This window comes from Pelodiscus sinensis, chromosome 3 (assembly GCF_049634645.1).
Source record: "Pelodiscus sinensis isolate JC-2024 chromosome 3, ASM4963464v1, whole genome shotgun sequence".
NCBI lineage: Eukaryota > Metazoa > Chordata > Testudines > Trionychidae > Pelodiscus > Pelodiscus sinensis.
The window spans coordinates 36,778,445-36,802,882 of NC_134713.1; the positions used below are offsets into that span (position 1 = coordinate 36,778,445).

General features: G+C 38.6%; 1 protein-coding gene across 5 annotated transcripts in view; it reads left to right on the forward strand.

The window, feature by feature from the left end:
• The window catches only part of DLGAP2 (DLG associated protein 2), a 667,152-nt gene that overhangs the window by 529,839 nt on the left and 112,875 nt on the right, over nucleotides 1-24,438 (forward strand). For 3 of the 5 annotated variants that reach the window (XM_075923575.1, XM_075923576.1, XM_075923577.1), the window contains one exon: nucleotides 18,960-20,029. In XM_075923575.1, coding sequence (XP_075779690.1) covers nucleotides 18,960-20,029 — 1,070 coding nt within the window. Of the gene's footprint in view, nucleotides 1-7,011; nucleotides 7,077-12,230; nucleotides 12,313-18,959; nucleotides 20,030-24,438 lie in introns of those variants that run through there. The other 2 variants (XM_075923580.1, XM_075923579.1) reach the window with 2 other exon arrangements.

Genomic DNA, 24,438 nt, shown 5'->3' on the forward strand with positions numbered 1-24,438 from the left:
TAGGTGGAAGAATTATGTCTTATATCCTGCTTACAACATTCTTGGTAATACTTTTTTGCTACAGAGTCACACTTTTAACCTATATTGAACTTGTGGTCCACTGTGTCCCCTAGATCCCTTTCTGCAGTACTCCTACCTAAGTAGTCATTTCCCATTTTGTATGTGTGTAACTGATTATTGCTTCCTAAGTGGAGTACTTTGCATTTGTCCTTGTTAAATTTCATCCTCTTTACATCAGACCATTTCTCCAGATCATTTTGAATTATAATCCTGTCCTTCAAAGCTCTTGCAAACTCTCCAAGCTTAGTATCAGATAGTTTCTGTAATTTTAACTTCTAGTAAGTAGTTCCACTCTTCCTGCACATGGGCTATGTCTAGACTGCAGGCTTCTTTGGAAGAAGCTTTTCCGGCAGAGACCTTCCAGAAAAACTTCTTCAGAAAGAGAGCATCCACACTGCAGAAGTGCATCGAAAAAGTGATCTGATTTCCAAAAGATAGTGTCCACACTGAATGGACACTATCTTGCATTTCAGCTGTGATTACTATGGATGGAGTGACCACCAGAGCACCTGTGCTTTTTCCTCTTCTTTCAAAAGAACTTCCTCTTCCTAAGCCAGACATGCCTTTTTCTGAAAGAGCTCTTTTGGAAAAAGGCTTCTTCCTTGTAGAATGAAGATTACCAGTGTCAGAAACTCCTCTCTGTTCTTCCTATTTTCTTTGATTGAAGTGTGATTGAAGGGGTTTTTTTTTTGACAAAACAGCTGTAGACATACCCTCAGAGCCTTGAGTTCTTCTGTTCAATTGTTCATCATTTGAGGCTTAGTCTTGTCCCCCACTCCCACCCCACCACATGTTTGTAGACAAGTAAATCTTTTAAATGGATTCTTCTGAGGATAATCTTTCAAAGAAAAGTTTATTCCAACTGTGAGGAAGGTGGTGAGGTTTGCTAAAATGCAGATTGTTCTCTTTCTTGCACTCTTGCCCCCCTCCCTTCTTAGTCTGGTGACCCTGTTTACTCTTTACATGTGAATGTACCATCATTGTCTGACTGATTACTGGGCTGGTTAGAAAAGCAAACTCATTCTTTTGCATAGGGCAGATCTGTTTACCATCTACTCTTGACATGCCTTATTTAAATACATTATAGTCATAACCCCAGCATTTATAGATGACTCTTAATATACTCTGTGTGTATAATCACACATGAATATTAATGACCAGTGAGTGATTAGTTTTCAGATGATACTGAACAAGGCATATTTTATATAAGATGATTACAACAGTGTGTAGGATACTTAAGGTCACCCCCCCCCCCTAAATCTCTCCATATGCCCTGGGGGAAGGGGCAGATAGAAAGAGAAGGGAGTGGAATTGGTAAGGCATGGCAGAAATGGGGAAGGACAGGGGCAGGTCACATGCCATACCAAAATATACTCAAGAAAGTTAGTACAGCCCAGTGTCCTTGGGAGCAAATGGAGCCTGTAGCTAGAATGGCACTAGCTTCACATGGATCAAAGAGATCGGCCATTTTGGAGTGCTTTTTTATGATAAAATCTTCTGGAGATTCCTAAGTGAAAGCCTTCCTGTGCAACTAAATCCACAGCAAGGGACAACTGGGGACCTTAAAAATGCCTATAAAAATCAGTGGTAGACACTTCCCTCCTCATTTAAAGTTTCGGCCACTTTATCATGGGTATTAATAGTTATAACGTTTCTTTGTTCTTGTTAAGGGATCTCCATTTTCTACTGTGGGAGGCAATTGTGATTGTTTTCAACATAGCTGCTTTTGAACAATCTTGGTACTCACACAGACCTGGTCTACACAAGGGAGTTATTTTGAAATATTTTCAAAATAACAAGGAGAGCATCCATGTTATCAAGCCCATTATTTCGAAATAAGGGTCTGTTTAGCTTAGAAAAGACTAAACTAGAGAAGACTGAGAGGAGACACAATAACAATTTTCAAGTATCTAAAAGGGTGTTACAAGGGGGAGGGAGAAAAATTCTTCTCCTTGGCCTCTGATGATAGGACAAGAAGCAATGGGCTTAAACTGCAGTAAGGGAGGTTTAGGTTGGACATTAGGAAAATTGTCAGGGTGGCTAAACAATGGAATACATAACCTATGGAGGTTGTGGAATACTTTAATCCACCTGGACACTCATTAATGGATCACCATTTTGTTTCAGGCCAATTCCACAAGCTCAAAACACAGAGAAGGATTGGAACTTAACTTCATTTACAAGTTTAATTCTTGTGTAAATGGTATGAACAAGGACAAATGTGCTACTAGTCTATTTGTTGTTTTTAAGGTTTTTTTATTTTGAAATAGTTATTTCAAAATAGCGGTGTGGTGGATGCACCACTGCTGCTATTTCAAAATAACTACTCCCCAGAGTCATTAAAAGTAATTACTTCCCAGTGCTTCCTGGGGCTCTAAGTCCAGGTAGTGTGTCCACATTAAGGGAATCTGCCTTGGACTAATTTTGAGGTTTCCCTATAGTGTGGGCATGCTATTTCGAAATAGTTATTTCATGAATTATTATTTCAAAATAAGTTCTTTTGAAATAATTTCCCAGTGTAGACATGAACACAGAGAAGAATCAATGGCTGATAAAAACAGTTTTTGAATAAATTCATTTTATTAGAATGTCTTCTGCTTATGTCCATGTAGAAGTTCCAGACAGTTTCTCAGAATATACTTTTCTATCAATAGTAACTATAACATAAAATTCCCCTTAGAACATTCACGTGTTAAAGCAGTTCCTTTCCTCAAACATGAAGAACTATTGTTTTGATGTGATGGCATGTTTAAGAGCCATTAAAGGTAACAAGTTATATTACTTTACAGCAAGTGTCCATAGTGGAATTGTCTCCCAAGCAGCTAAAGTACCTAAAAAGATAATCTACCAGCTGTGTTGATAATTTCATATGTAAAAGAACTGGGGCTGAATTGCATAGTCTTTCTTGCCATTTTCCTAACACTCAAACTCCATCAAAATGAAAAGGTTCAAATAACAAAGGAAAATCATGGCAATTACACTCCAACTTTCTTTTACTCATATTCAGCACTATAGTATAGTGTTTATCTAGGCTGTTGTGCTGTTGCTGCATATTTAAGGGACCAGTACTCATTTAATCACAATTTGAAATGTATTTGGACGAATATATATTTGTATTCTGGGCTATTATCCAGTCTTTCATTGCCTTATATTAGACAATGTCTTGTCAGAGTGGCTGTATAATACAGCTTTCAAATGAGGTACTCATTTGTTTAACTATACAGCCATATCCGAGGCAGGGCTAAGCTTAGTGACAGATTTAATTTTAGCTGTGCCTTTCATGAATTGATCAGCTGTCATAATTCTACATACTTGTTCCTAGTCTTTTGATTGGATATTTGCTGTCTTTTTATTATAAAACTGTACTTTAATTTATTATTTATAATACAGTAACAACTGTGGTCCTAGATTAGATTAGAACCTCATTGTGCAAAACATTATATTGTCATACAGTTAGAGACAGTCCCTTATACTTACTTACTTTGAAGCACTTACACTCTAAATAGGATTACTAGAGCCAGTTCACAGATGGGGAGCTGAGGCGCAGAGAGATGAAATGACTTCTTTAAAACTATATACGATATCTATAGGTCTCTTGAGTTCTTCTCTACAGTTTTAACCAAACCATTTCAGATGTTGACTTTTAACTGTGAATGTGCACTGAGGATTTAAGGCTCAATAAGGCTGGGAAATGTTCAGTTTATTCCTCACTTTCAGGACTCTGATGTAAAGAGGAATTGTGAGGGTACCTAACAGAAACCAAGATTATGTGTGTGCTCATAGACACATGGTTGCCTAGGCTGTGATTCCAGCTTCACCCCCTTGCCCACCTTTTACCATTTCCTGTCAGCAGTTTAAGGAGCATCTGCTTTTGCTGAACCTAATAGGCTGTATGCTCTGAGTTCAGCCCAAGGAAGGAATTTGCCATATTGGCTCAGACCATGGTCCAGCTACTACAATATCTTGTATTTGCCAGTGGACAGTGACAGACATTTCAGACAAAGTACAAAAACTCACAGAGGCGGTATAATCTGGCCCCTAGGGGAGTTTCCACCTAATCCCTAATATTTAGAGACTGTCTTAAACTCTGAAGCATGAGGTTTTATAGCCCTTCTAAAGCTTCTTTTTGTAGTTCTTACTATTACAGCTCCAGATATTCTTGCTGTTTACATAAATGTGCAATTCCTCCTTGAATCTTTCTAAGGTCTTGACTTCAATGACATCCTCAGGCAATGAGTTCCAAAGTCTGTGAAAGAGTATTTTCTGTTATCAATTTTGAATTTGCTGCCTTTCAGTTTTATTGAATGTGCTTTTGGTATTGTGTTATGAGACAGTGAGAATAATCACTTTCTCAACACCATTCATTATTTTTGTATACTTCTTAAGCATCTATTTGCTAAGTCTTATTTTTTCCATTTCTCTTCAAATGAGAGCTTACCCATGCCCTAGTAATTTTTTTCATGCTCATCTCTGAACTCCTTCTAATCTGAAAAGCTTTTAGAGATGGAATGACCAGTATTGCACATACAATTTGAGAGGAGAACAAATCATAGATTTATATAACATCTGCATAATATTTTCCTCCATCTCCTTTTTTGTATAGTCTAGTGGTTTGTTGGCTTTTTGACAACTGCTCTATACCAAGCAGAGATCTTCATTCGGTAGGATGCCAGGTCTTTTCTTGATCGATTACAAGTTACTTTAGCACTCAGAAGTATGAGTAATTCAGATTTTTCCATGCAACATGCACTACTTTGCATTAATCAACACTGAATGTCATCTGCTGTCAAGTTTCCCATTCACCAAGCTTGGTTAAGAGTTATGAATGTAGTATATTTATAAACTGCATTAGAAAAATAAAATACACTGCATACCTCTTACCATTTTAAAAGTCAACATTTGTATGTTCCTATTTAAGTTTAGGGAGAACTCTGATATATATTTCAGATACCATTGAATTATAACTGTTGGAAAATGCTTCCATTTAAATGGTGTCCATTATATATCAGGTCAGAAGAGCTTTATGAAAGCACTTATGAACTTGAAAGGTACCTTTATGTAATTCACAGAAGAGGTACAAATGGTAGATTATGCTTACCCATTGACCTGACCTGGAAGTAGTTTTAACAAGCCTGTATTTCATTTTCTCTAACATCTTGACTTTCTGGAATCACATATTGTTACATTTCAGCCACAGGGGCACTGTCAGGAAAAGGATGAAAAATGCAGATTTTATTTTTGCAATGAAGTTTATAAATGATGAGAAATTTTTCTTATGACAGGAATCCAGAAGGGTTTGGTGGTTCATTTCTGATAAACAGTGAAAGATTTGGGTGAAAACTGTGGGATGCAATCCTGGCACCACTGGAATCCGTGGTAAAGCTTCCATTTACTTCAGTAGACTCAGGATTTACCACTGAACTTTTAGTTTTTCCTCTCTACCGGGATTTTCTCACAGACCTCCAGCTGGATCCTTATCTTCTGAGACCATCAATTAGCCTTTAGATTCTCAGTTCTCATTTTCATGGGCTCTCTAATAACTCTTGTCCTGTTTCTTTCATAACCCTCCTACTCCAACAAAATGAGGTTAAATATTTACATTTATTTAACGTCAGGGAAAAAAAGGAAAATAAAGTGAGTCTTTGACTTGAGATCATAATACCACTAGGACTGGTTAGTCAACCAAACTTAAATTGTAGGACTAAGGAACATCATGGGATGAGTGATTTAAAAAATAGGGTATCTGAAAACTTATAGTGGTCTACATTCTCTTAATTAAATTTGCCTTCTTTCAGGGAGTAGGTATTTAACAACCATAGTCCAAATGAATTATATATGTGAACTTAGGAAATACAGTCATACATAAACATTAAAATAGTGAAATGGGAACACTTTGAGCATTAATCAGTCAATGATAGCTCTAAATTCTTTGCCCAAAATGCTCATTTTTCTATGGTCATGTTATCGTGTACCTGGGAGACTATTTGCATAAATGTCTATCAACTACAGCAACCTGCCGTTAACTCAATTCCACTTCAGGCAATTCTGCAGCCCATTAGGTTTGAAATGGCATCTGACAGACATTTTAAAACTTATTAAAACTGATAGGCATTGCTAGATGATTTGGCCTAGTAAATGTCAAACAATGTTTATTTGGAGCTGTACCATGTACATGTCTAGTTTGTTGAGTGTTACTTTTTTGTACTGTGTGATTTGTCAAGGCTTCTAGTGTACTTGTCCCAATCAGGCACAAATTGCAGTTTGATAATATTCAATGCTAACTAAAGCTGATCCCGTTTTTTTATTGCAATTGGAACTTTGAGTAAAGTAGCTGAGATTCTTTCTCAGGAAGCATTTAGAGTGAAAGTCTGGCTTCACTGAAGTCTATGAAAAGTTTATCCTTGATTTTAATGAGTCAAGAATTTCACCTGTACCTGGAGAATAGTGGACAAATTCTCCATGGCTGAATTTGACTAATAGATTGGTTTGGCCTATGCTTACTGAGTTTCTTGGTGAACACAGGGCCAAACTAAGACCTGGAATAAACCATTGCACTTCTAGTAATGTCAGTGGAGTTTAAGGAGTTATTTCCAGGCTGCATTTGGCCTAGTAACCATAACATATTCATTCTTCAATTCCAAACAGCTGTGTCTCTAGAAGTGGTAGAAAATAACTGAGGTGTTAGTTTAGCTCTTTCTAAGATGACACGTAAGGGATTAGGAAAAGCCAGTGTTTTATGTTCTTATCAAACACTGATCATATTTTCACTGGTTACCACATATGGGAAGATTTTGTGAAAAATGATGGATTTAAAAATCATTTTGCTTACTTACCTCCTCTCTCTCAGTGATATTATAAAGAATAATTAAATGTTTGTTCAGCACTTTGAAATTGTAAAAGCACTGTGAAGTGCTCAGTATTAAGTATTATTATTACTTTCACAGATTTTGTTGTATTCTATGGAATCCAAATTTTCATGTAAAAAAATGAAGTTTTGGGGCCTCTTCTTTGAAAAGGTAACCTTTCTTCTGTGGCTAAATATTCTGTAGATTTAAGTGCAATCAGCTTTACAGAAAAGTGTCTATAAAAATATCAACAGATGGTACCATCCTACAATTAGTCCATGTGCAGAGCTTTCATCAGTTTAGAATCCAGGCCTGCACATACTTATGCACAAGTTGAACTCAATGAGATTAGTCATGTGTGTAAAGTTACTTATCTGCATAAGGATTTAGGTTCCAGTCTTAAATGGGAGTTCTGCACATGGCAGGCTTGCAGGATCAGACCCTATAGAATTTGCACGCCTATAAATTCCAATTGCTTTACTTGTACAAGATAGTAAATTCTAAGTCTACTTGAAACCATAATATCAGATTCATGACTGGCATTGCTGATGTCCATACATTTGAGAACCTACTTGGACATTGTGCAAGTTTCATCTTTTTCTTCTGGATATTTGGAAGGAAGTTGTTTAAAAGGCTAGAGAGCTTCATGTACGTTGGTGCCAAATTATTTATTTATATTTTTACTGTGGCAGGATGAACCAGCCATTAAGTTATATTATTTATATAAGAAATTCTGTGGTAATGTACATTGTAAGGGCAGTATTGTAATACATCCTCTAGCTGAATGTCCAATATTTTTATGAACAGATGTATATAACTTAAATTGACTTGAAATTCTGTGTATAATAAGATGAAGAGGAAAACTGACATCTGGAGTGCCCTGTTTTGCACCATTGATTTATACAAGTAATTCCACTGAAGCCAGTAGGTTAAGAAAGCTGCAAGACCGGGTCTAAAGTGAGAGGTATCTGTTACCTTATTTTCACTAAAGACCAACCCAGGATTACACTAATTTTGTTTTTATTAAATGTGGTTGTTGAATTCAATGGAAAAGGGATTGAACCTGATCACACACATACATCCATACACTCATATGCAAACAAACATACCCCATTTTTCTTTTGCTTAACATTACCAATCTGTTGCTCACATTAACTCACTGGTCAGGTGAGTTAAGTGTGAGGGGAGGAGTGGGGGCTTCTCTCAGTCCAGACTTTTAATCATTCATCATATTTTCTTTATAACACAACCTATATTCTAATTACATCTAAGAGCAACAGCGTGATCATGCTGTATCACAAGAATCCTTCTGATCTCTTTCTCACATAATGGAATGTTACAGAGCTCCAAAGGTTACAAAACTTACAGTCACATTATACTGAAACTTACATTTACATTTTACTGTATTGGGTGGAGGCTTTACACAACATTTCCTGCCCCTTGGTCACCCAAATCATGGTGACCATACAAAAGTGGATGGTGTGCCTCCACCCATCCATGCCAATATTTAAATCGATGTGAAAATTTCTGGATTGTCCAATACTTATAGCATGTCCACAATAACAAAATACATATCAATAACAAAACAATGGCCAGAGGATTTAACAATAAATGTAACAAGGCCAAAGCAGAAGGGGCTCCATCCCATAAATACATCATACCAGTGGGAGGCCAACACTGATTCCATCTCTTGAGCTGCCTTAAGCAAACAGCCATTCTCATGTATTACATTTAAATTAGCCTGCTCTTCCTTTCGAAGGGTCTTAGACACAAGATTCAATAAAGACACAAACTGATTTTAATCTGACCACATGGTGTTCCACTGAGTGTCTGTTTTTCCTTCATCCCAACTTGGGGTGGACAATATTAGTGTCTCACGTTGCCTGGTGTGTGTCCAACTGGGCACCACCATATTTCCCACACATATAGTGGTGAACCCAACTCAACACTCACATACAGGAAACGAGCTACAATAGCTTTATTCTACCTCCCCTAGGGACATTACACATATTGCCTCATTCCCTACCTGGATTACCACATATTTATTACTAAGTCTAATCACAGGACATCATTCTTTAAATATTGTATCCAAGAGGCAGAATTAGCTCCTTTTAGTGAGGTCCACCCTTCCCATATATAATTAGTGAAGGCTCTCTGCTTTCAGTACTACCATTTACCTAAGTAGTACTGAGTTTGTGACTGCCCATAGCAGCATCCTTTCTCCTGCTTTGTTAAACTGAGAATGGTTAGTTAATGTGTTACTAAGAATACCTATCAGTGGGAAATATATTTTTAAGCCTGATGCATTGAGAACCCCAGGCCTTTGGATAGAGGTGGACCACCATGGATATGGGAGTATAACTGACAGTTTGGCAGGAGGTGGAGGGATAGAGAGAGGAAAAGGTCTGATTAGAGATTCCTTGATTTTCTCTGCTTACTGCAGTATCCCCTCTTTTCCCAAAGACAATACACAACAATGCTGGCATTGAAAGAAACACCACAAGACAAACATAAAACAAAACACAATATTTGTCACGACAATAGATCCATGTTATTTTCAGTTGCTCTTCAGTGAGTACCACCTCTTTCTGATGTTCTGAAAGACAAAAAGAACATTTTCCTATCCCCTTGGGGGTGGCATGTTATATCTTAAAATACTCCTTTCTTTTACAAGTATTCTTAGTGATTCCTTTATTTGCCTGCAGTTACCCCAATACTTACCTGTTCTTTTGTTCTGTTTGCAGGCCAGGTTTCAATGGCTTCTTCCCTTGTAGCGTTTAAGGTGAATTATCTCACTGTTCAATCATTAAATTAATGAGGTGGTGTACATCAGTTTCCCTCTTATACTGCAGACCAGGTGTGTTTTCAACTACCACTCCAACATGCTTAAAAGGTTTTCCTTTTCCAAAAGAAAATAATCTGCATTATATTTTGTTACGGGGTTACTTATGAACATTACATTTATCCCAGGATTAAACAGTAACATTAGCATAAAGTCTCTTACAAGTGGATATTTACCATGCCTTTTATTAGACAATTTATCTTTGAGGCTAATGTATTCCATGCCTTCCTAAAATTTTTGCATAGGCTTTAATTTATCCCAGGGGTTATGGGTAAATTTCCTCCCCACCGGTCAGGCGATTTGCATTCATACTGTCACTTTTTGGCTCACTCTTTTATTCAAAGTTATCAGCAGCTCAGAGCCTCTGCCTTAAAAGTGATACAATTATTTTCAGAGTTCTGATTATTTTTTACTTTTAAGTCCTGCTTCCATAACACACAGTACCCCTTTTTACAGACATTGCACATGTCATAGGAAAATGCACATTTCTTCCATTGTTTAACTTCTACAACATTACATTATCAATTTGTACATATAGTGTAACTGTTTCTTTTGTGCTCAGAGAGTATTCATATACTATTATTAAAGTGATAGTCTGGTTACTCAGAGCTACCTTAAGGCTCAGTGTTCCTGACATTGCTCTTTCCCTTAATTCTTGTACTTCAGCTCTTATTTGCTATTTTACCAAGAAACAAGACATTCAGATACTTTCCCCATTTAATATCTCTTGTTTGACTGATTCTGGCTGCCTGTTGTAACGGCCACAACCTAGTCTATAAAAAATATAAAGCATTGAGGTACCAAAAGGGTTAAATGCTGAATGCCAAAAGCCAAGAAACAATAATTATCTTTGTCTGGCAAAAAGTGTCTTGTTAGTTTTTCAACTTTGTATGAAATAGGATTATGAAAAACCAAACAAAACCAATTCATTTGAAGCCTACAAAACAGATTCACAAATCTACAAAACAGGAGTGTTGTTTAGGTCTTTAAAAACCATACATATTTACACCATATATAGATGTGTGTACACACACACACACACATAAACACAAAGACCCATACATATATACATTCTCTTTAACTTAACATCTCTTACACTACTTTAAATTTTTTTTTCACAGCTGTGCATAGATTGCATTTCCTTTTATGCACTTGGACGGTTAAGTTTTAATAGAAACCCCTTATGCTCTTTTTACAAATTTAATTAAAGTGTCCATAGTCAAATGTTTAAATCAGATTGTCTCTGCCTGGATTATTTACAGACATTCTTTAGGAAAAGGGCCCATTTTTCGTTCAAAAAGGCTTCAAAGAAACCAAGAATTCTTTTCCTGTAACACTTTCTTTTTAGCATTTTTCCATTTTAACTGCTCAGTTCCCTTCAGACTCTGCAGTGTTAATTTTTTACTCTTTTTTCCCCTAACTTACTTTCTCATCCTTCAAAAATGTCACTTTTACTAGCTCAAACAATTACCATACCAAACTATCACCATTCACAGGGATCTAAATTGCACTCCTTTCCTTACCCCTCCCACTAAGCCCTCTCTCAAAGCTGCTGCTCCTCTGAGCCTGGTCCTTTTATTTTTTTACTTGCTGAACAGTCCCTTTCCATACTTACCCTCTCTAACTCCTGCTTCCCTTGCATAGTTTCAGAAATATAATCAGCTTTAGCAGCTTGCCAAGCCCAGCAAGTTCACCACAATAACCATGCCACTGTGGCCTGATCCTTTGTCTTTGAATCCAGACGATAACAATCATAATATTTCTGGTACATTTTTCCTACATCCATCATGGTGCCCCCTAATGAAACCACCCTGGGGCCCACCCTTGGACTGTGCCCGGAGGAGGAGGGGGAATTTTGCTACCTTGCCTCCACTATAGATTCAGAGGACTCTTCCCCTTTCTTTATCAAACAGCAGCATCATGCCCAAAACCAGGAAGTGGGAGTAGGTACACTAAGATTTTTAGGCTACCTGCGCACTCTCTACTCCATGTTGCCCATTTTTTCTAGTGAACCTGGAAGGGGGAGTAGGTGCACCAGGATTCCTTGGCTACCTACACACACTCTGTACTTTGTATTACCCCTTTCCTCTAGTGTACCCTATTGGTGTATTGCCCACATTCTCTACCATTCAGTGTTACCTTATTTTCACTAAAGACCATCCCAGAATCACACTTATATTGCTTTTATTAAATGCTGCTGTAGAATTAAATGGAAAAGGGATTGAACCTGATCACACACATACATCCTGTGACAGACCTAAGTCAGCAGCCTGCCACACTCTGGTGGAAAGCAAGTATAGGGGGCACTGGATATGTACTTTTCTCTTTTCAGAGTAAATTACTAGAGCCTGCTGCAATAAAATGAAGGCAGAAAAACACCTGGTGCTAATTAACTAGATTGCTCCCTCAGACAAGTCACTCAAACCTGCAGCTAGTTACAGCCAGTGGAGTTACTTTAAAAGGTCTCTCCTAGGTAAGGAGAAGGGGAAGAAAAGAGTGACAGACCCAAAGGAGAAAAGGGAGGAATAAGAAAAAGCTGTGTGTGAACTGAGAGCTGATTAACAGGTAGCAGAGGGAGGCATTTGGAGAGATTGTTTGGGGAAGTGGCCCAGGGAAAAAAGATGCCAGTCAGAAGGAAGAACAACCTTGACTGCTGCTGCTACTTTAGGGGCTCTTGGCCAGAACCTGGAGTGGGTGTGCCCAGGTTTCCCCCAAACCTTCCCACACACCAGCACAAAGCCTTTCCCAAGAAGGGAGATGAGGACTATCAGGAAATTTTCAACCCAAAGCAATGGACTACCCTGTGATGAGTATGGCTCACTAAGCTGAGGACTCTATCTCCTTTAAAGTGAAAGGGGTTGTACATAAGACCACGGTGAGTCTATAGGCTAATATTATCTACCAGTGGCGCGAGACCCTCAGGGCACAGCCAGAACTTTGCCACAATCCTTACATTCATGTACAAACAAACATAACCCATTTGCTTTTGCTTAAAGTTACCAATCTGTTGCTCACATTAACTCACTGGCCAGGTGAGGGGAGGAGCAGGGGTTTCTCTCAGCCCAGACTGATGCTCCAATCTTGGCAAGATGAGACCCGGAGATTCCTGCAAGATACCTCATCCTTTACAAGGCTTTTCTCACATTCATGTCTATGCATTTTGCTGTGTCAGTTCTTAATCAATCACCATCCCTTCTGTTTAACATATATTTCTCTGGGAGTTATTGTTTACTCTGACATCAGTATGTTGGTGCTTCCTTCCCAGTGTTATTTCAAGGCTGTCTTGATTGTAATGGAATGCTTGCCCTTAACACTCCGAAGCTATCTATAATGTCCTGCATCGGTCTGCTTTGTTTTGGGCTTCAATTTATGGTACTTTGACACTTTGATACAATTGTCCATGCAAAGGATATCTACCTATTTTAATACAAAGCTTCTATTGGTATAAACTTTTAATCATTCATCGTATTTTCTTTATAACACAATCTATATTCTAATTATTTCTAAGAACAACAGTGTGATCATGCTGAATCACAAGAACCCTTCTAATCTCTTTTCCACATAATGGAATGTTACAGAGCTCCAAAGGTTACAAAACTTACAGTCATATTATACTGTACTGGGCAGAGGCTGAACACAACGGTATCTTTTCTGTAATGTTGCCTAAAATTGAGACATGAGGTAAAATTTTCAAAAGTGCCCAAGTGACTTAGCTATTTAAAACTCAATTTCAATAGTGACTGGCACTTAATGCAGAGTCAAAGTCTTGTTGAATTTCAATGGGATGTAGGGTTCTAAATATTTAAATCATTTCTTGAAAATGAGATCGAGGCTCCTAAGTCACAGAAGTGCTTTTCAAAACTTTATTCTTGGTCCCTTCCTTGTAGCAAGAACAATCTTATGCTTTACCTCTAGGCTAGAGTTAGATGTGTGGCTCCCATCCATAACTGTAGCTTTATAATCATCTAGCAGAGTTATTACTGAGCCTGCATGCTATCTTTAGACATCTTTGCTATCATTATCTTGGGCTATCAGTGCCTTTATCCAGATATTTGGGGTCCCATCCCTGCAATATCCTTATTATACCACAAAGCAGTGCAAAGAACTTGAATTTCCTTTCTATATAATTATATGCTAGAGTAACTAAGGCCTTAATCCTGCTATTTTCCCTCTGTACCAGTGCTTAGCCCCATTTACTGCATTTATATTATTGGTTCAGCATAAAATTAGGGCCTTAGTGTTCAAATGTTTGGTTTGGATGCAATTGCAATTCTGTTACTCGTGGATAGATGGATACATATGACATATTGCACATACATCCTCATTTGAAAATGCAGCTGCAGAGTGAGTATAAAAGTTGTAAAAAGCCAGTCTCTGAAATTCACATCAAGCAAGCATCCACATTATTTATATAAACCTCTTTGGTCTCCATAAATAGGCAGGAAATCTCAAAAGATTAGAATAGCTCCTGAGGACATTTCCAGTATTTGATCTTTTGAGTTGACCAGTTAGTTAATAATTGCAATCAACAAATCACTCACTTTTAGTGCTGGAATAAACTATTAAGAAACCATTTAAAAGAGGAAAATATCTCTTGTGTTGTTTTGCAGTTAAAATTTGTAATAAAGCCGCAATGGCTGCAGGAATGGGACCTAGAAAGCTGTACTTGCTCTAACTGAAACTAGTGGCAAGATGTCAGTGGTGCCGAGCATTGCAACTCAGTTGAATTTATCTGGAATTGTGGCTGCTCAGCACCTCTCCAGATTGATATCCAAAGCTCATGCCCTAAGTGACAGAAATCCTCAAAATTTTGCAAAAAATAGAGAATTTCTTTTAAATTTCCTCTGTATATTATTATTCTTTTTTTCTCCTAGTAGCGTGTGATAGTCCCTGCAATGGGATGTAGTTATGCTCCTACATTATTTACATGGCATACTTAGAAGTAAAAAACTAGTCAACTTTAAATGTGAGCAGCTAAGTATGTTGCTTGACTGATAAAACATTTGCAAATATAAACAAATTTAAATTATTTTTCAGTGGAAATCAGAGCAGTTTTCCCTGAAAGTGGCTAAGTATTGGGTATAGTTTATTTCTTCCAGGCATTATTATTTTTATGCTTTCTCAGTTTGCATTCAATATGAGACATACAGACAGATTTGAGGAGCTAGCTTTGCAATGACAAATTCCTTACTTTGAATGGCTGAGAAATTTCCAGTTGTTTTCACATTGATTCCCTTTAGCAAAGAATAGAGTTCCAGGAAGTTACAGATGCAGAGTCTTGATTTTTCATTGCCTAAATGTTTTCAGGCCTCTTGCCCCAGTACGCTAATGTTAACAGAGCTGCTTCAGAATTTCAAGCAGTGCTCTCAGTAATTAAAGCTGATGCTAGCTGCCTCTTCTCCCTTGATGCTGACACAAGGTAGAGAAACTGTCAAGTTTTCAAGAATTATGCCCCATACTTAGAGAGAATAGCCTAGCAGCTACTTGAAATAAAAGAGCAGCATTTTTAAAATTGTAAAGTGGAAAAGAGTATCCAGGAGAAAGGCTGAGGATGGGACAAATTCTGTAACAGGAGAACAGAGGAAATGGATGGAAAAGGATGCAGTTCTTGAATCCATCAGGGTTTAAATTTGGTGCATCTTTCGTGTAATGTTTCATAGCACTACAGCTTTAGAGAATTGTATAAGATTTTAAAAATTGCTAATAGGTTCTATTGCCAACCTTATATGCTATCCATATATGCCAACATATATCTGGATCAGTGTCATGAAAGAAATAAGTCATATATATGCAATAGTCCTGTTGTCTCCAGTGTCCTCATCCAAAGTTCCTTACTGTAGTGAATGAAAGAGTGCTCTCTTCCTCCAACAGAACCCCTGCTCTTATCACATGATGTATTAATCATGCCTCTTGTTGCTGTGGCCAAACTGGTCTGGATTATTCTAATTTGCTACGCTCAAAGTTTCCTTAGTTTTATGTACTAACTGGCAGTGCAGCTTTGCAGGAGACATTAGTGTCCTCGAGTATGAAAAACTAAAATATTTTACAAGAAACCGTAAGGCCTGCTCTTGTAGAAAAATCACTGGGTCAGATCATTCTCACACTTGTGTTGTCTCTTTTAAAAGACAATATAACTCCTGCCACATTCTGGCATATCTGTATTATATTTTTAAGATGGCTCTGATATTGATATTCAAATTATGCCAAGTACTGGGGTGCTCAGGAGTAGGGCAGAGAGTGAGGTGAGATTATATATAGGTAAGGTTGCCAACTACTCTAATCACAGAAACCCACGCCCACCCTTGCCTCATCCTCTGCCCCACTGCTTCTCCAAGGCCATGCCCTGCCCCTTCTCTGAGGCCCTTTCCCATCCCCACTCCCTCTGTCATTCACTCTGTTCCCTCTCACTGCTCTGGGGAAAGGGGTTGTTAGGTGCAGGCTCTGGAGATTAAGTGATGGGTTTGGAGTGGGGGGGGGGGGCCTCTGGCCTGAGCCTAGGACAGGGATTGGGGTGTGAGAGGGACTACAGGCTTAGGGAGGAAATTTAAGTTTGCAGAGGAGGACTCAGGGCTGGTCCACAGGTTTAGGGTATAGAGTTGGTACAGGGTGCAGGCTTTCGGAAGGAGTTTGGGTGCAGGAAGGAGTTCCAAGCTGGGGTAGGAGATTTGATGCAGGAGAATGTGAGGGGTGCAAGCTCTGATCAGGCAGCACTTACCTAGGGTTGCTCCTAGTCAGTGGCACAGCAGGGCTAAGGCAAGCCTGGCCCTGCACTGCTCCTGGAAGAGAGACTGGTATGTCCCTGCGGCCCACTGGGTGTCATGTGGCTCTGCAGCTTCCACTAGTCAACAGTTCTCAACCAATGGGAGCTGTGAAATTGGCTCTTGAGGCATGAGAAGTGTGCAGTGACTATGTGGGCCTGGGCTGGGGCTGCATGGAAATGGGGCAAGAGCCCCACGGCTTGCCCCAGCTACTCCTGACTTCACAGGAACGGAGCCCCACGGCAGGAGCTAGAGTTTATGCTGCCCAGGGAGCCATCAGTAGCTAGGCAATCAGCCCAGCAAGGTTAAGAGGGAGGGCAAGGCAGGGTTGACTGCTGGAGCAGCCTGCCAGCAATACATGATGGGCTTGGGGGCTGGCGGCAGAAGTCTTCCCCTGTCCGGCAAATTCTCTTGTTTGAGTCTGGTCAGATCACAGTGATGCCGGATCAGAGATATCCAACCTATACTTGGTGATATACTGGGTTAACTATCATTTAAATACTGTGCTAGTGATGTGACTAGATCCCAATGGACTATTGTAATAATTTACTGCTTTATCTGTATAATAGTTCTGTTTTTCAATGGATAATCAAAAATTGGGTATTCCATTGGAATATTTCTATTTTTGTTTCTGTTGTGTGGCCATATTTGTGCAGGACAGTACAATAGTCTAGATTCTTTGTATAGAACAATGAGTTTTCATTTTAATATGATAACCAGCAGGAAGTAGATACAACAGATTGATATAAGCAAAACAGAAGTAACAAAGATTAGAGTAAGACTGATTTAATACTACAATAAAGCCTGAGAATAAAAACTTGATCTATTTGGAGTCTGTTTTGACTTTTGTGAGGTCTGGATTTCACCCAACATACAGAATAAGATGTTGTTGTTTTAACTGAATATTGAATTTCCTTTAAAATTGTATTAAATATAATAAAATATACTCAAGTGTCCCCCAATATACTAGACTGCTCTGATTATAACTTTACTGTTGTCAAAGAATATGAATGATTTGCTCTTGTATCATAGGTGTTATGACATAACACTCATTAATGTAATACAGTATTATTTCTCAAGAGAAAGATACCAATTGGCAGTGGATCCAGAGTCTGGCTTTGATTTTTAGACCACAGATGGGGATTTGGGAAGGAGAGGGACATAAGGATCATTACTGCTCTTCCTTCATTATTGTGTTACTTTTGTATGCTGGTTACTAGTGTTGTATTATGACAAGTAGCATATTCTTTGGCTTCCATTTCTGTAGAAGTTTCTACTTGTTTGTAGCATGCACCTGCATTAGCTTACCCATTACTTCGTTCTCAAGAGCACGTTTCCAGGAAGCCAGTGCTGAAGTGAGCTGGAAGTGTAAATTCTTAAATGCATAGATGAGCCTCTACAGGAGTGGTTTTAAATAGTCTAGATATTTATCTGCTTTTGAAATGTTTGCCTTAATAAGCTGAATTTCGAAGAGGAATATGAATGCATGAATCAAACTGAAGTATTCAGATTTATTTATTTTTTTGCAGAATTTAACAGCTGCAAGGACTTGCATAAGAAAAGGAGAAGAATTTTTCAAAAACTGAATACCATATACCTTCATTTATAAGCCACTCTTGATTAGTAATCATTTCTATTTATTAGCTGCAACTTTACTACAAAAGCTACTGGAGCAAATAATTAATTATAATCGAAGCTGTGGCTTTTACATGTGGATATATGGGATCTGCTGTTAAGACCAATAACACAGAATGGTTAAAAGAAATATTATCTCATTAGAGAACTCTGGGACAAATGTATAATTGGGATAAATAGTACATTTTGGAGATTACTGTACCATACAAGCTAGTGACTGCTATGGGAGTGCATCTGCACAGTTGATGAGAAATGCTCAAATTGTCAGGCATCTGTTCCTGTACAGTTTCGGGAAATAGAATTCAGTGTGTTCATAGTCCTTCATTATTTGTAGTTTTGTCTGAATATATGTTTTTTGAATAGCAAATTTGGGAACTGTAGATGAGATTCACTTTATCAAAAAATAAAGCTTAGTTTGCAGCAAAACAGTTTATAACGGTTAGATCATCCAATTGGGGGACACAAACAATCCCATGTGACTTAGCTGACCAGTCACAAGCCTTGAGTAGTGAATTCAAAATAGCAATTAATGAACTGAATGCTCAAAATGTATTCATACAAAGCATTTGAGTAGAATTGCATAATAAATATATTCAGAAACATTCAGATTCTTTTGTAGATTTGTAAACAGGAGAAAAAGATCTACACCTACCAAATATTTAACCTGTTTTAATTTGTAGATTGAAGTACCCGATAGATAACTGAGACTTTCCATTGAGTTTCTATGAAAATAAAGCTTTATTTTCACAGTATATTTGTACATTTAAAATTAATATTTTAATTTACTACAATACTGAAAATTGTGTGTTCCCTCCACAGACCAGCAGTACTCCTGGTCACCTTCTCAGCACTTCAATGAAGAAAGATTCTCGCCTGCTCCGAGGAACATGAAAGGATTATCTGGTAGTCGCAACCAACCACAATTATGTTCTGCTCATACTTGTGGCTTAGCATCCCCTGAAGATTGTGAACACACCCACGATCATATCCACCATGGGCAGGAGCCAAGGCAATCATATCTTCTCAGCCCTACAGAGAGCTGCCCGCTGGACCATCATCGCTGCTCGCCACGAAGCTCTATCCATTCAGAATGCATGATGATGCCCATGGTTATGGGCGATCACATGTCAAGTAGCACTTTCCCCAGAATGCACTACAGCTCACATTACGAAACTAGGGACGATTGCACCATGTCTCACGCTAATCCTAAAATTAACCGAATTCCTGCCAATCTCTTGGATCAATTTGAGAAACAACTTCCTCTCCACAGGGATGGGTTTCATACTTTACAATATCAAAGGACCTCAACAGCTGCAGAACAACGCAGTGAAAGCCCAGGAAGAATACGCCATCTTGTTCATTCAGTCCAGAAACTTTTCACTAAGTCTCATTCTTTGGAAGGATCATCCAAGGGTAACGTCAATGGGACAAAGGGAGACAGCCGAGGGGACGACCATCATCATGGGCATCATTCCAAACATAGCAAAAGGAGTAAAAGTAAGGAGCGAAAACCAGAGAGCAAGCATAAATCTGGAATGAGTAGCTGGTGGAGCTCTGATGATAATTTGGACAGCGATAGCACTTATCGCACACCTAGTGTAGTAAATAGACATCATGTTGATCATATCTCCCACTGCTACCCTGAAGCGCTCCAGGGGCACTTTGGGGATCTCTCGCTGAAGACTTCCAAAAGTAACAATGATGTGAAATGCTCTGCTTGTGAAGGGCTAGCAATGACCCCTGATGGTAAATACATGAAAAGGAGTTCTTGGTCCACACTTACAGTAAGCCAGGCTAAAGAAGCTTATCGCAAGTCATCACTTAACTTAGATAAGCCTCTGGTTCATCAGGAAATCAAACCTTCTTTGAGGCCGTGCCATTACCTTCAGGTGAGAGCCAGATTTGGTTAATATTCACAATAGAACAGCAATGAGTTATTATTCATGTCAGAAAGTCATTATAAAAATATATGGGTGCCCTGTAAATCTATTTTACAGGTTATGGTATTTGCCTTCTGCAGATATCTTGGAAATAGGAAATCTGCAGTATTTATTCTTCAGTAATATGGTTCAGATTGCATTGTGACTAAAATGTATGCAGTGTCAACTAGTTTAATTTGAAGTAATTCATTTTCAGTATCTAAGTTTGTCCTGTAGTTAAATCTGGATGATCTCTATGATTCAGATTACAGAAAGGGGCACTTTTCCCATTATTTTTTGTCTAGGATACATTTATGGAGGACAACTAGGGTATGTCTACACTACAGAGTTTTGTTGGAAAAATGGCAGTTTTTCCGACAAAACCTGAGTAACGTCCACACTGCAATAGTGTTCTTCCGAAAGTAAATTGAAAGAACAGAGGGGTTTTTCTGGTGTTGGTAATCCTCTTTCTAGGAGGAAGAAGCCTTTCTCTGAAAGAGATGTTTTGGAAAAAGGCATCTGTGGACGGGAAAGAGGGAGTTCTTTTGAAAGAAGAGAAAAGAGGAAAAAGCACAGGTGCTCTGATGGCCAGTCTGTCCATAGTAATCACAGCTTAAATGCAAGATAGCATCCATTCAGTGGAAGATCTATTCCGAAAAAAAGGTTCTTCCAAAAGAAGCCTGTCATCCAGACACAGCCTCATAAAGTAAAGGTACTAAGCTAATCTGGGTGAGATCTTGAGAGAGCTTTCCTTCTGTTACTCTCAGTCTCTTCCCAAACCTTCTTAACAATCTGGCTAGATATACTGGTACACTTTGTTGCTTTTGCTTCTCTGATGATGCAGAGCAGTTTAACTGGGTGAAAATACAGGCTTCATGATTACTTTGCCTCACTGACATGGAGCAAAGCAGTGAACTGAATCTGGTCCTGTGTCTTTAAGACTTGGTCTGAACAATTCTTAACATTATGTCTACGCTACAAGGATTTTGCACACAAACTGACGGAGCATACACACCCCAAGCGCGTTTTTGCACACACAAAAAATACAGTAAATTGACAGGATAGAGGGCTTTTGCTGGCAGAGTTATTCCTCTCCCCACGAGGAATAACTGCTTTTTGCGCTACAGTTCTTGCGCAAAAAGGCATGTGTGGCTGCTTCTCAGGGGTTTCATGTGAAAAAAGAGCCTGTCAGAAGAAGCACAGGTGCTCTGATGGCCATTCTGTTAATGACAATCAGAGCTTTTTTGTCGAAAAGCCGTGTAAACCTCATTTTTTGAGGAAGAGCAGCTTTTTGAGAAGGGGGGGGGGTCGCCAAAAAAGCTGCGTCTAAACTACTTTCACTTCCGAAAGCGGAGCTTTCCAAAGTACAATCGGAAGAAGATATGCAAATTCCCACTGCATTTGCATATCTTCTTTCTACTGTTCCACATAGTGTAGATAAACTGTAAGGTCTACATGGCAACACTATTTCAAAATAACTAGTGCTATTCCCAAATAACTTTTAGTTCATGTCTACACAGCAGGCAGTTATTTCAAAATAGTGTCAAACTACTGTCAAGCTGGAGGGCTTCTTACTCCGATTCCTGTAAACCTCATTTTAGGAGGAATAAGGGAATTCAGAGGAAGAGTGTTCTATTTCGAAATAAGTGCTGTGTAGATGCTCCCTATTTTGAAATAAGCTTTTTTGAAATAAGATATGCAATTGATGTAGCTCAATTTGCATAGCTGATTTCAAGGTAAGCCCTTCAGTGTAGATGCACCCTTAGGAACTCTGTGGCAGATCTTGAAGTCTGATGCTTGAACCTAGGTGCCTTAAGTCCCTGCCTACCCACTAATCACTGCATCATCCTTCCTTTCCTCTTGATGAGAAACAGCAGAACGTTGTCTCCTCTAACTTTCATCTTTGGGGAGGTAGCCAAGCCAGGACAACTTCAAGAAATATGAATAACTGAAAACAAGGGGCTAGAGTAGAAATTCTTGTGCAGCTTTAACTATAGTGGTTGCTACTGCTCCCCAAATCATTTTTCCCTTTATTTAGAAAGATGTTGGGAGCAAGCCATATCTTTAATAATCAGTTATAAGAATCTTTGGCTAATTAGGTACAGCACATTTGAAACCAAAGGCTATTATCTGATTTACTCTACTGTTTGGCATGAATCCTTAGCTGTGACATGGATTTTCAGGAAGAAAGCTGGAAGTCAACTAAGTGTCAATAGTAAAATTATAAACTTAAAAGTTGGATTTTACCATTTTCATTATTCAAATATCTGTGAGCACTGCTGGAAGAGAAAAGAAAACTACTTCAGGCAGAAATGTACAACTAACAACCACTACAGTTTGGGAGCGTAATGTTATGCTTCCTCAGTCATTCAACAGTATTAGAAGCAGCAGCATGAAATCAAGGTAAACACATCAGTGGTACAGCGAATGAGTCAGCACTTAAAAAAGAAAATAACATGTTGTGCTAAAAATGGCCACAGCCCCCTTCTGCCTTCCTGATGCATTAAAGTGTTAGCGTCATCCATTACAGCACTGACATTACTAGTGTGCAGGTGGTAATAGCATCAGTGGATTCTGTACTATGAAAGAAAAACACTCTCTGTACTTCTGTGCAATTTAGTCTTAAAAAAATAAACCAGTTCAGCTGCACTCTGCATTCAGGTATGCTGAAGTGGAGAAGAACATTAAGTACAGGCCTGCAGAAGGGTCCCCTTAATAGTTGCTTGCATGGCTCCTAGTCCTGAAACCCTGCTGAGGCCACTGTTGCTTCAATAAAGTAACATTATAGCCTTAGAATATCTGTACTACAACTCTCCATGCTGTTTCTTTGTTGGGAGGATAGAACTTATCCTAACCAAATTCTATATGCATTACAATGTCATGGAGGCAGATTACAAGCTCCAGATTTTGTCATGTGAATCCCTATATTGCAACTATGTAAAATTATTTCCAGTGCTGCATAATTGCTGAGTAGAAATTACTCCTAATGTGCATCTCAATGAACTACAGCAGAATCTCAAAGCTGTGCACACCGAATGTATGAACTGACCTATCAACCACACACCTAATTTGGGATCAGAAGTACGCAATCATGCAGCAGCAGAGACCAAAATAAAAAAAAACTAACTGGATAGTACTCTATTAAACGCACTACTAAAATAATGGGGGAAGCACTATTTTTCTTCATAGTTAAGATTCAAAGCTGTATCGAGTCTATGTTCAGTTGTAAATTTTTGAAAGAACAAACAGAATGCTTTGTTCAGAGTTACAGACATTTCAAAGTTATGAACAACCTCCATTTCTAAGATGTTTGTCACTCTGAGGTCCCACTGCACTCATGAATGCATTTCATAATGTTCTCAGTGCCCATTATATCTTTGTACAATTCTATACTTACTTCCTGAATGGCTTTAAACAACTAAATTGACACTCCTCTTTCCCAGTACCCAGGGATGCAGAGGCTACATGGCCAAGTCTGAAGTGATGTTCTTTGAAAGAGAAAAGTGAAATAATTATATAGACTGAGCCTTGTGGGGCAAAGTTTTAACTAAAACCACTGAGTGTCTACGATTATTACCATGAATAATGGCTGATAGAGTGCTGCCTCCAAGTGCTAAAAATCCATTTACAATGTTTGATTAAAATACTGCTACAGATATGCTGTGGCTGATTTTCCAAATAAAATAACAGAAATATTTATATTTTCATATCTCTCTAACACCTCGTGCATGTTAACATTATATCGTAAGTGCTGTTGTCAGGCTGGGAATGGTGAGAGTGTGTTCCTACCAGGAACTATCAGGAATGATTCTCCTTTATATTTCTAGCACTTCTTTGTTGTCAAAATAATGTTCATCATTAAAAAGAGCACAACGAGTGGTCCTGTGGCACCTTAGAGGCTAATAATAAAATATAGAATTGTGAGCTTTCATGGGTAAATCCACTTCATCAGGTGAATCAGTGGGTTTTACCCATGAAAGTTCAAGATTCTATATATTTTTATTAGTCTCTAAGGGTACGTCTAGACTATAGGCTTTTGTCGACAGAGGCTTTGTCAACAGATACTGTCAACAAAGAGCATCTAGACTACAGCCAGTTCTGTCGACAAAGCAAGCCGCTTTGTTGACAGAGAGTCTAGACTCTCTCTTTTGAAAAAGCACAGTGTGAATGCAATAGCACCTTTTTGTTGACAGAACTCTGTTGACAAAAGGCGTTATTCCTCGTAGAATGAGGTTTACCATCTTCAACAAAACTGCTGCGTTCTGTCGACTTACCTATGTAGACGCAGGTCTAGTTTTGTCGACAAATGTCCACTTTTGTCGACAAAACTCTGTAGTCTAGAGTCTAGACACACCTTTAGGTGCCACGGGACAACTCAT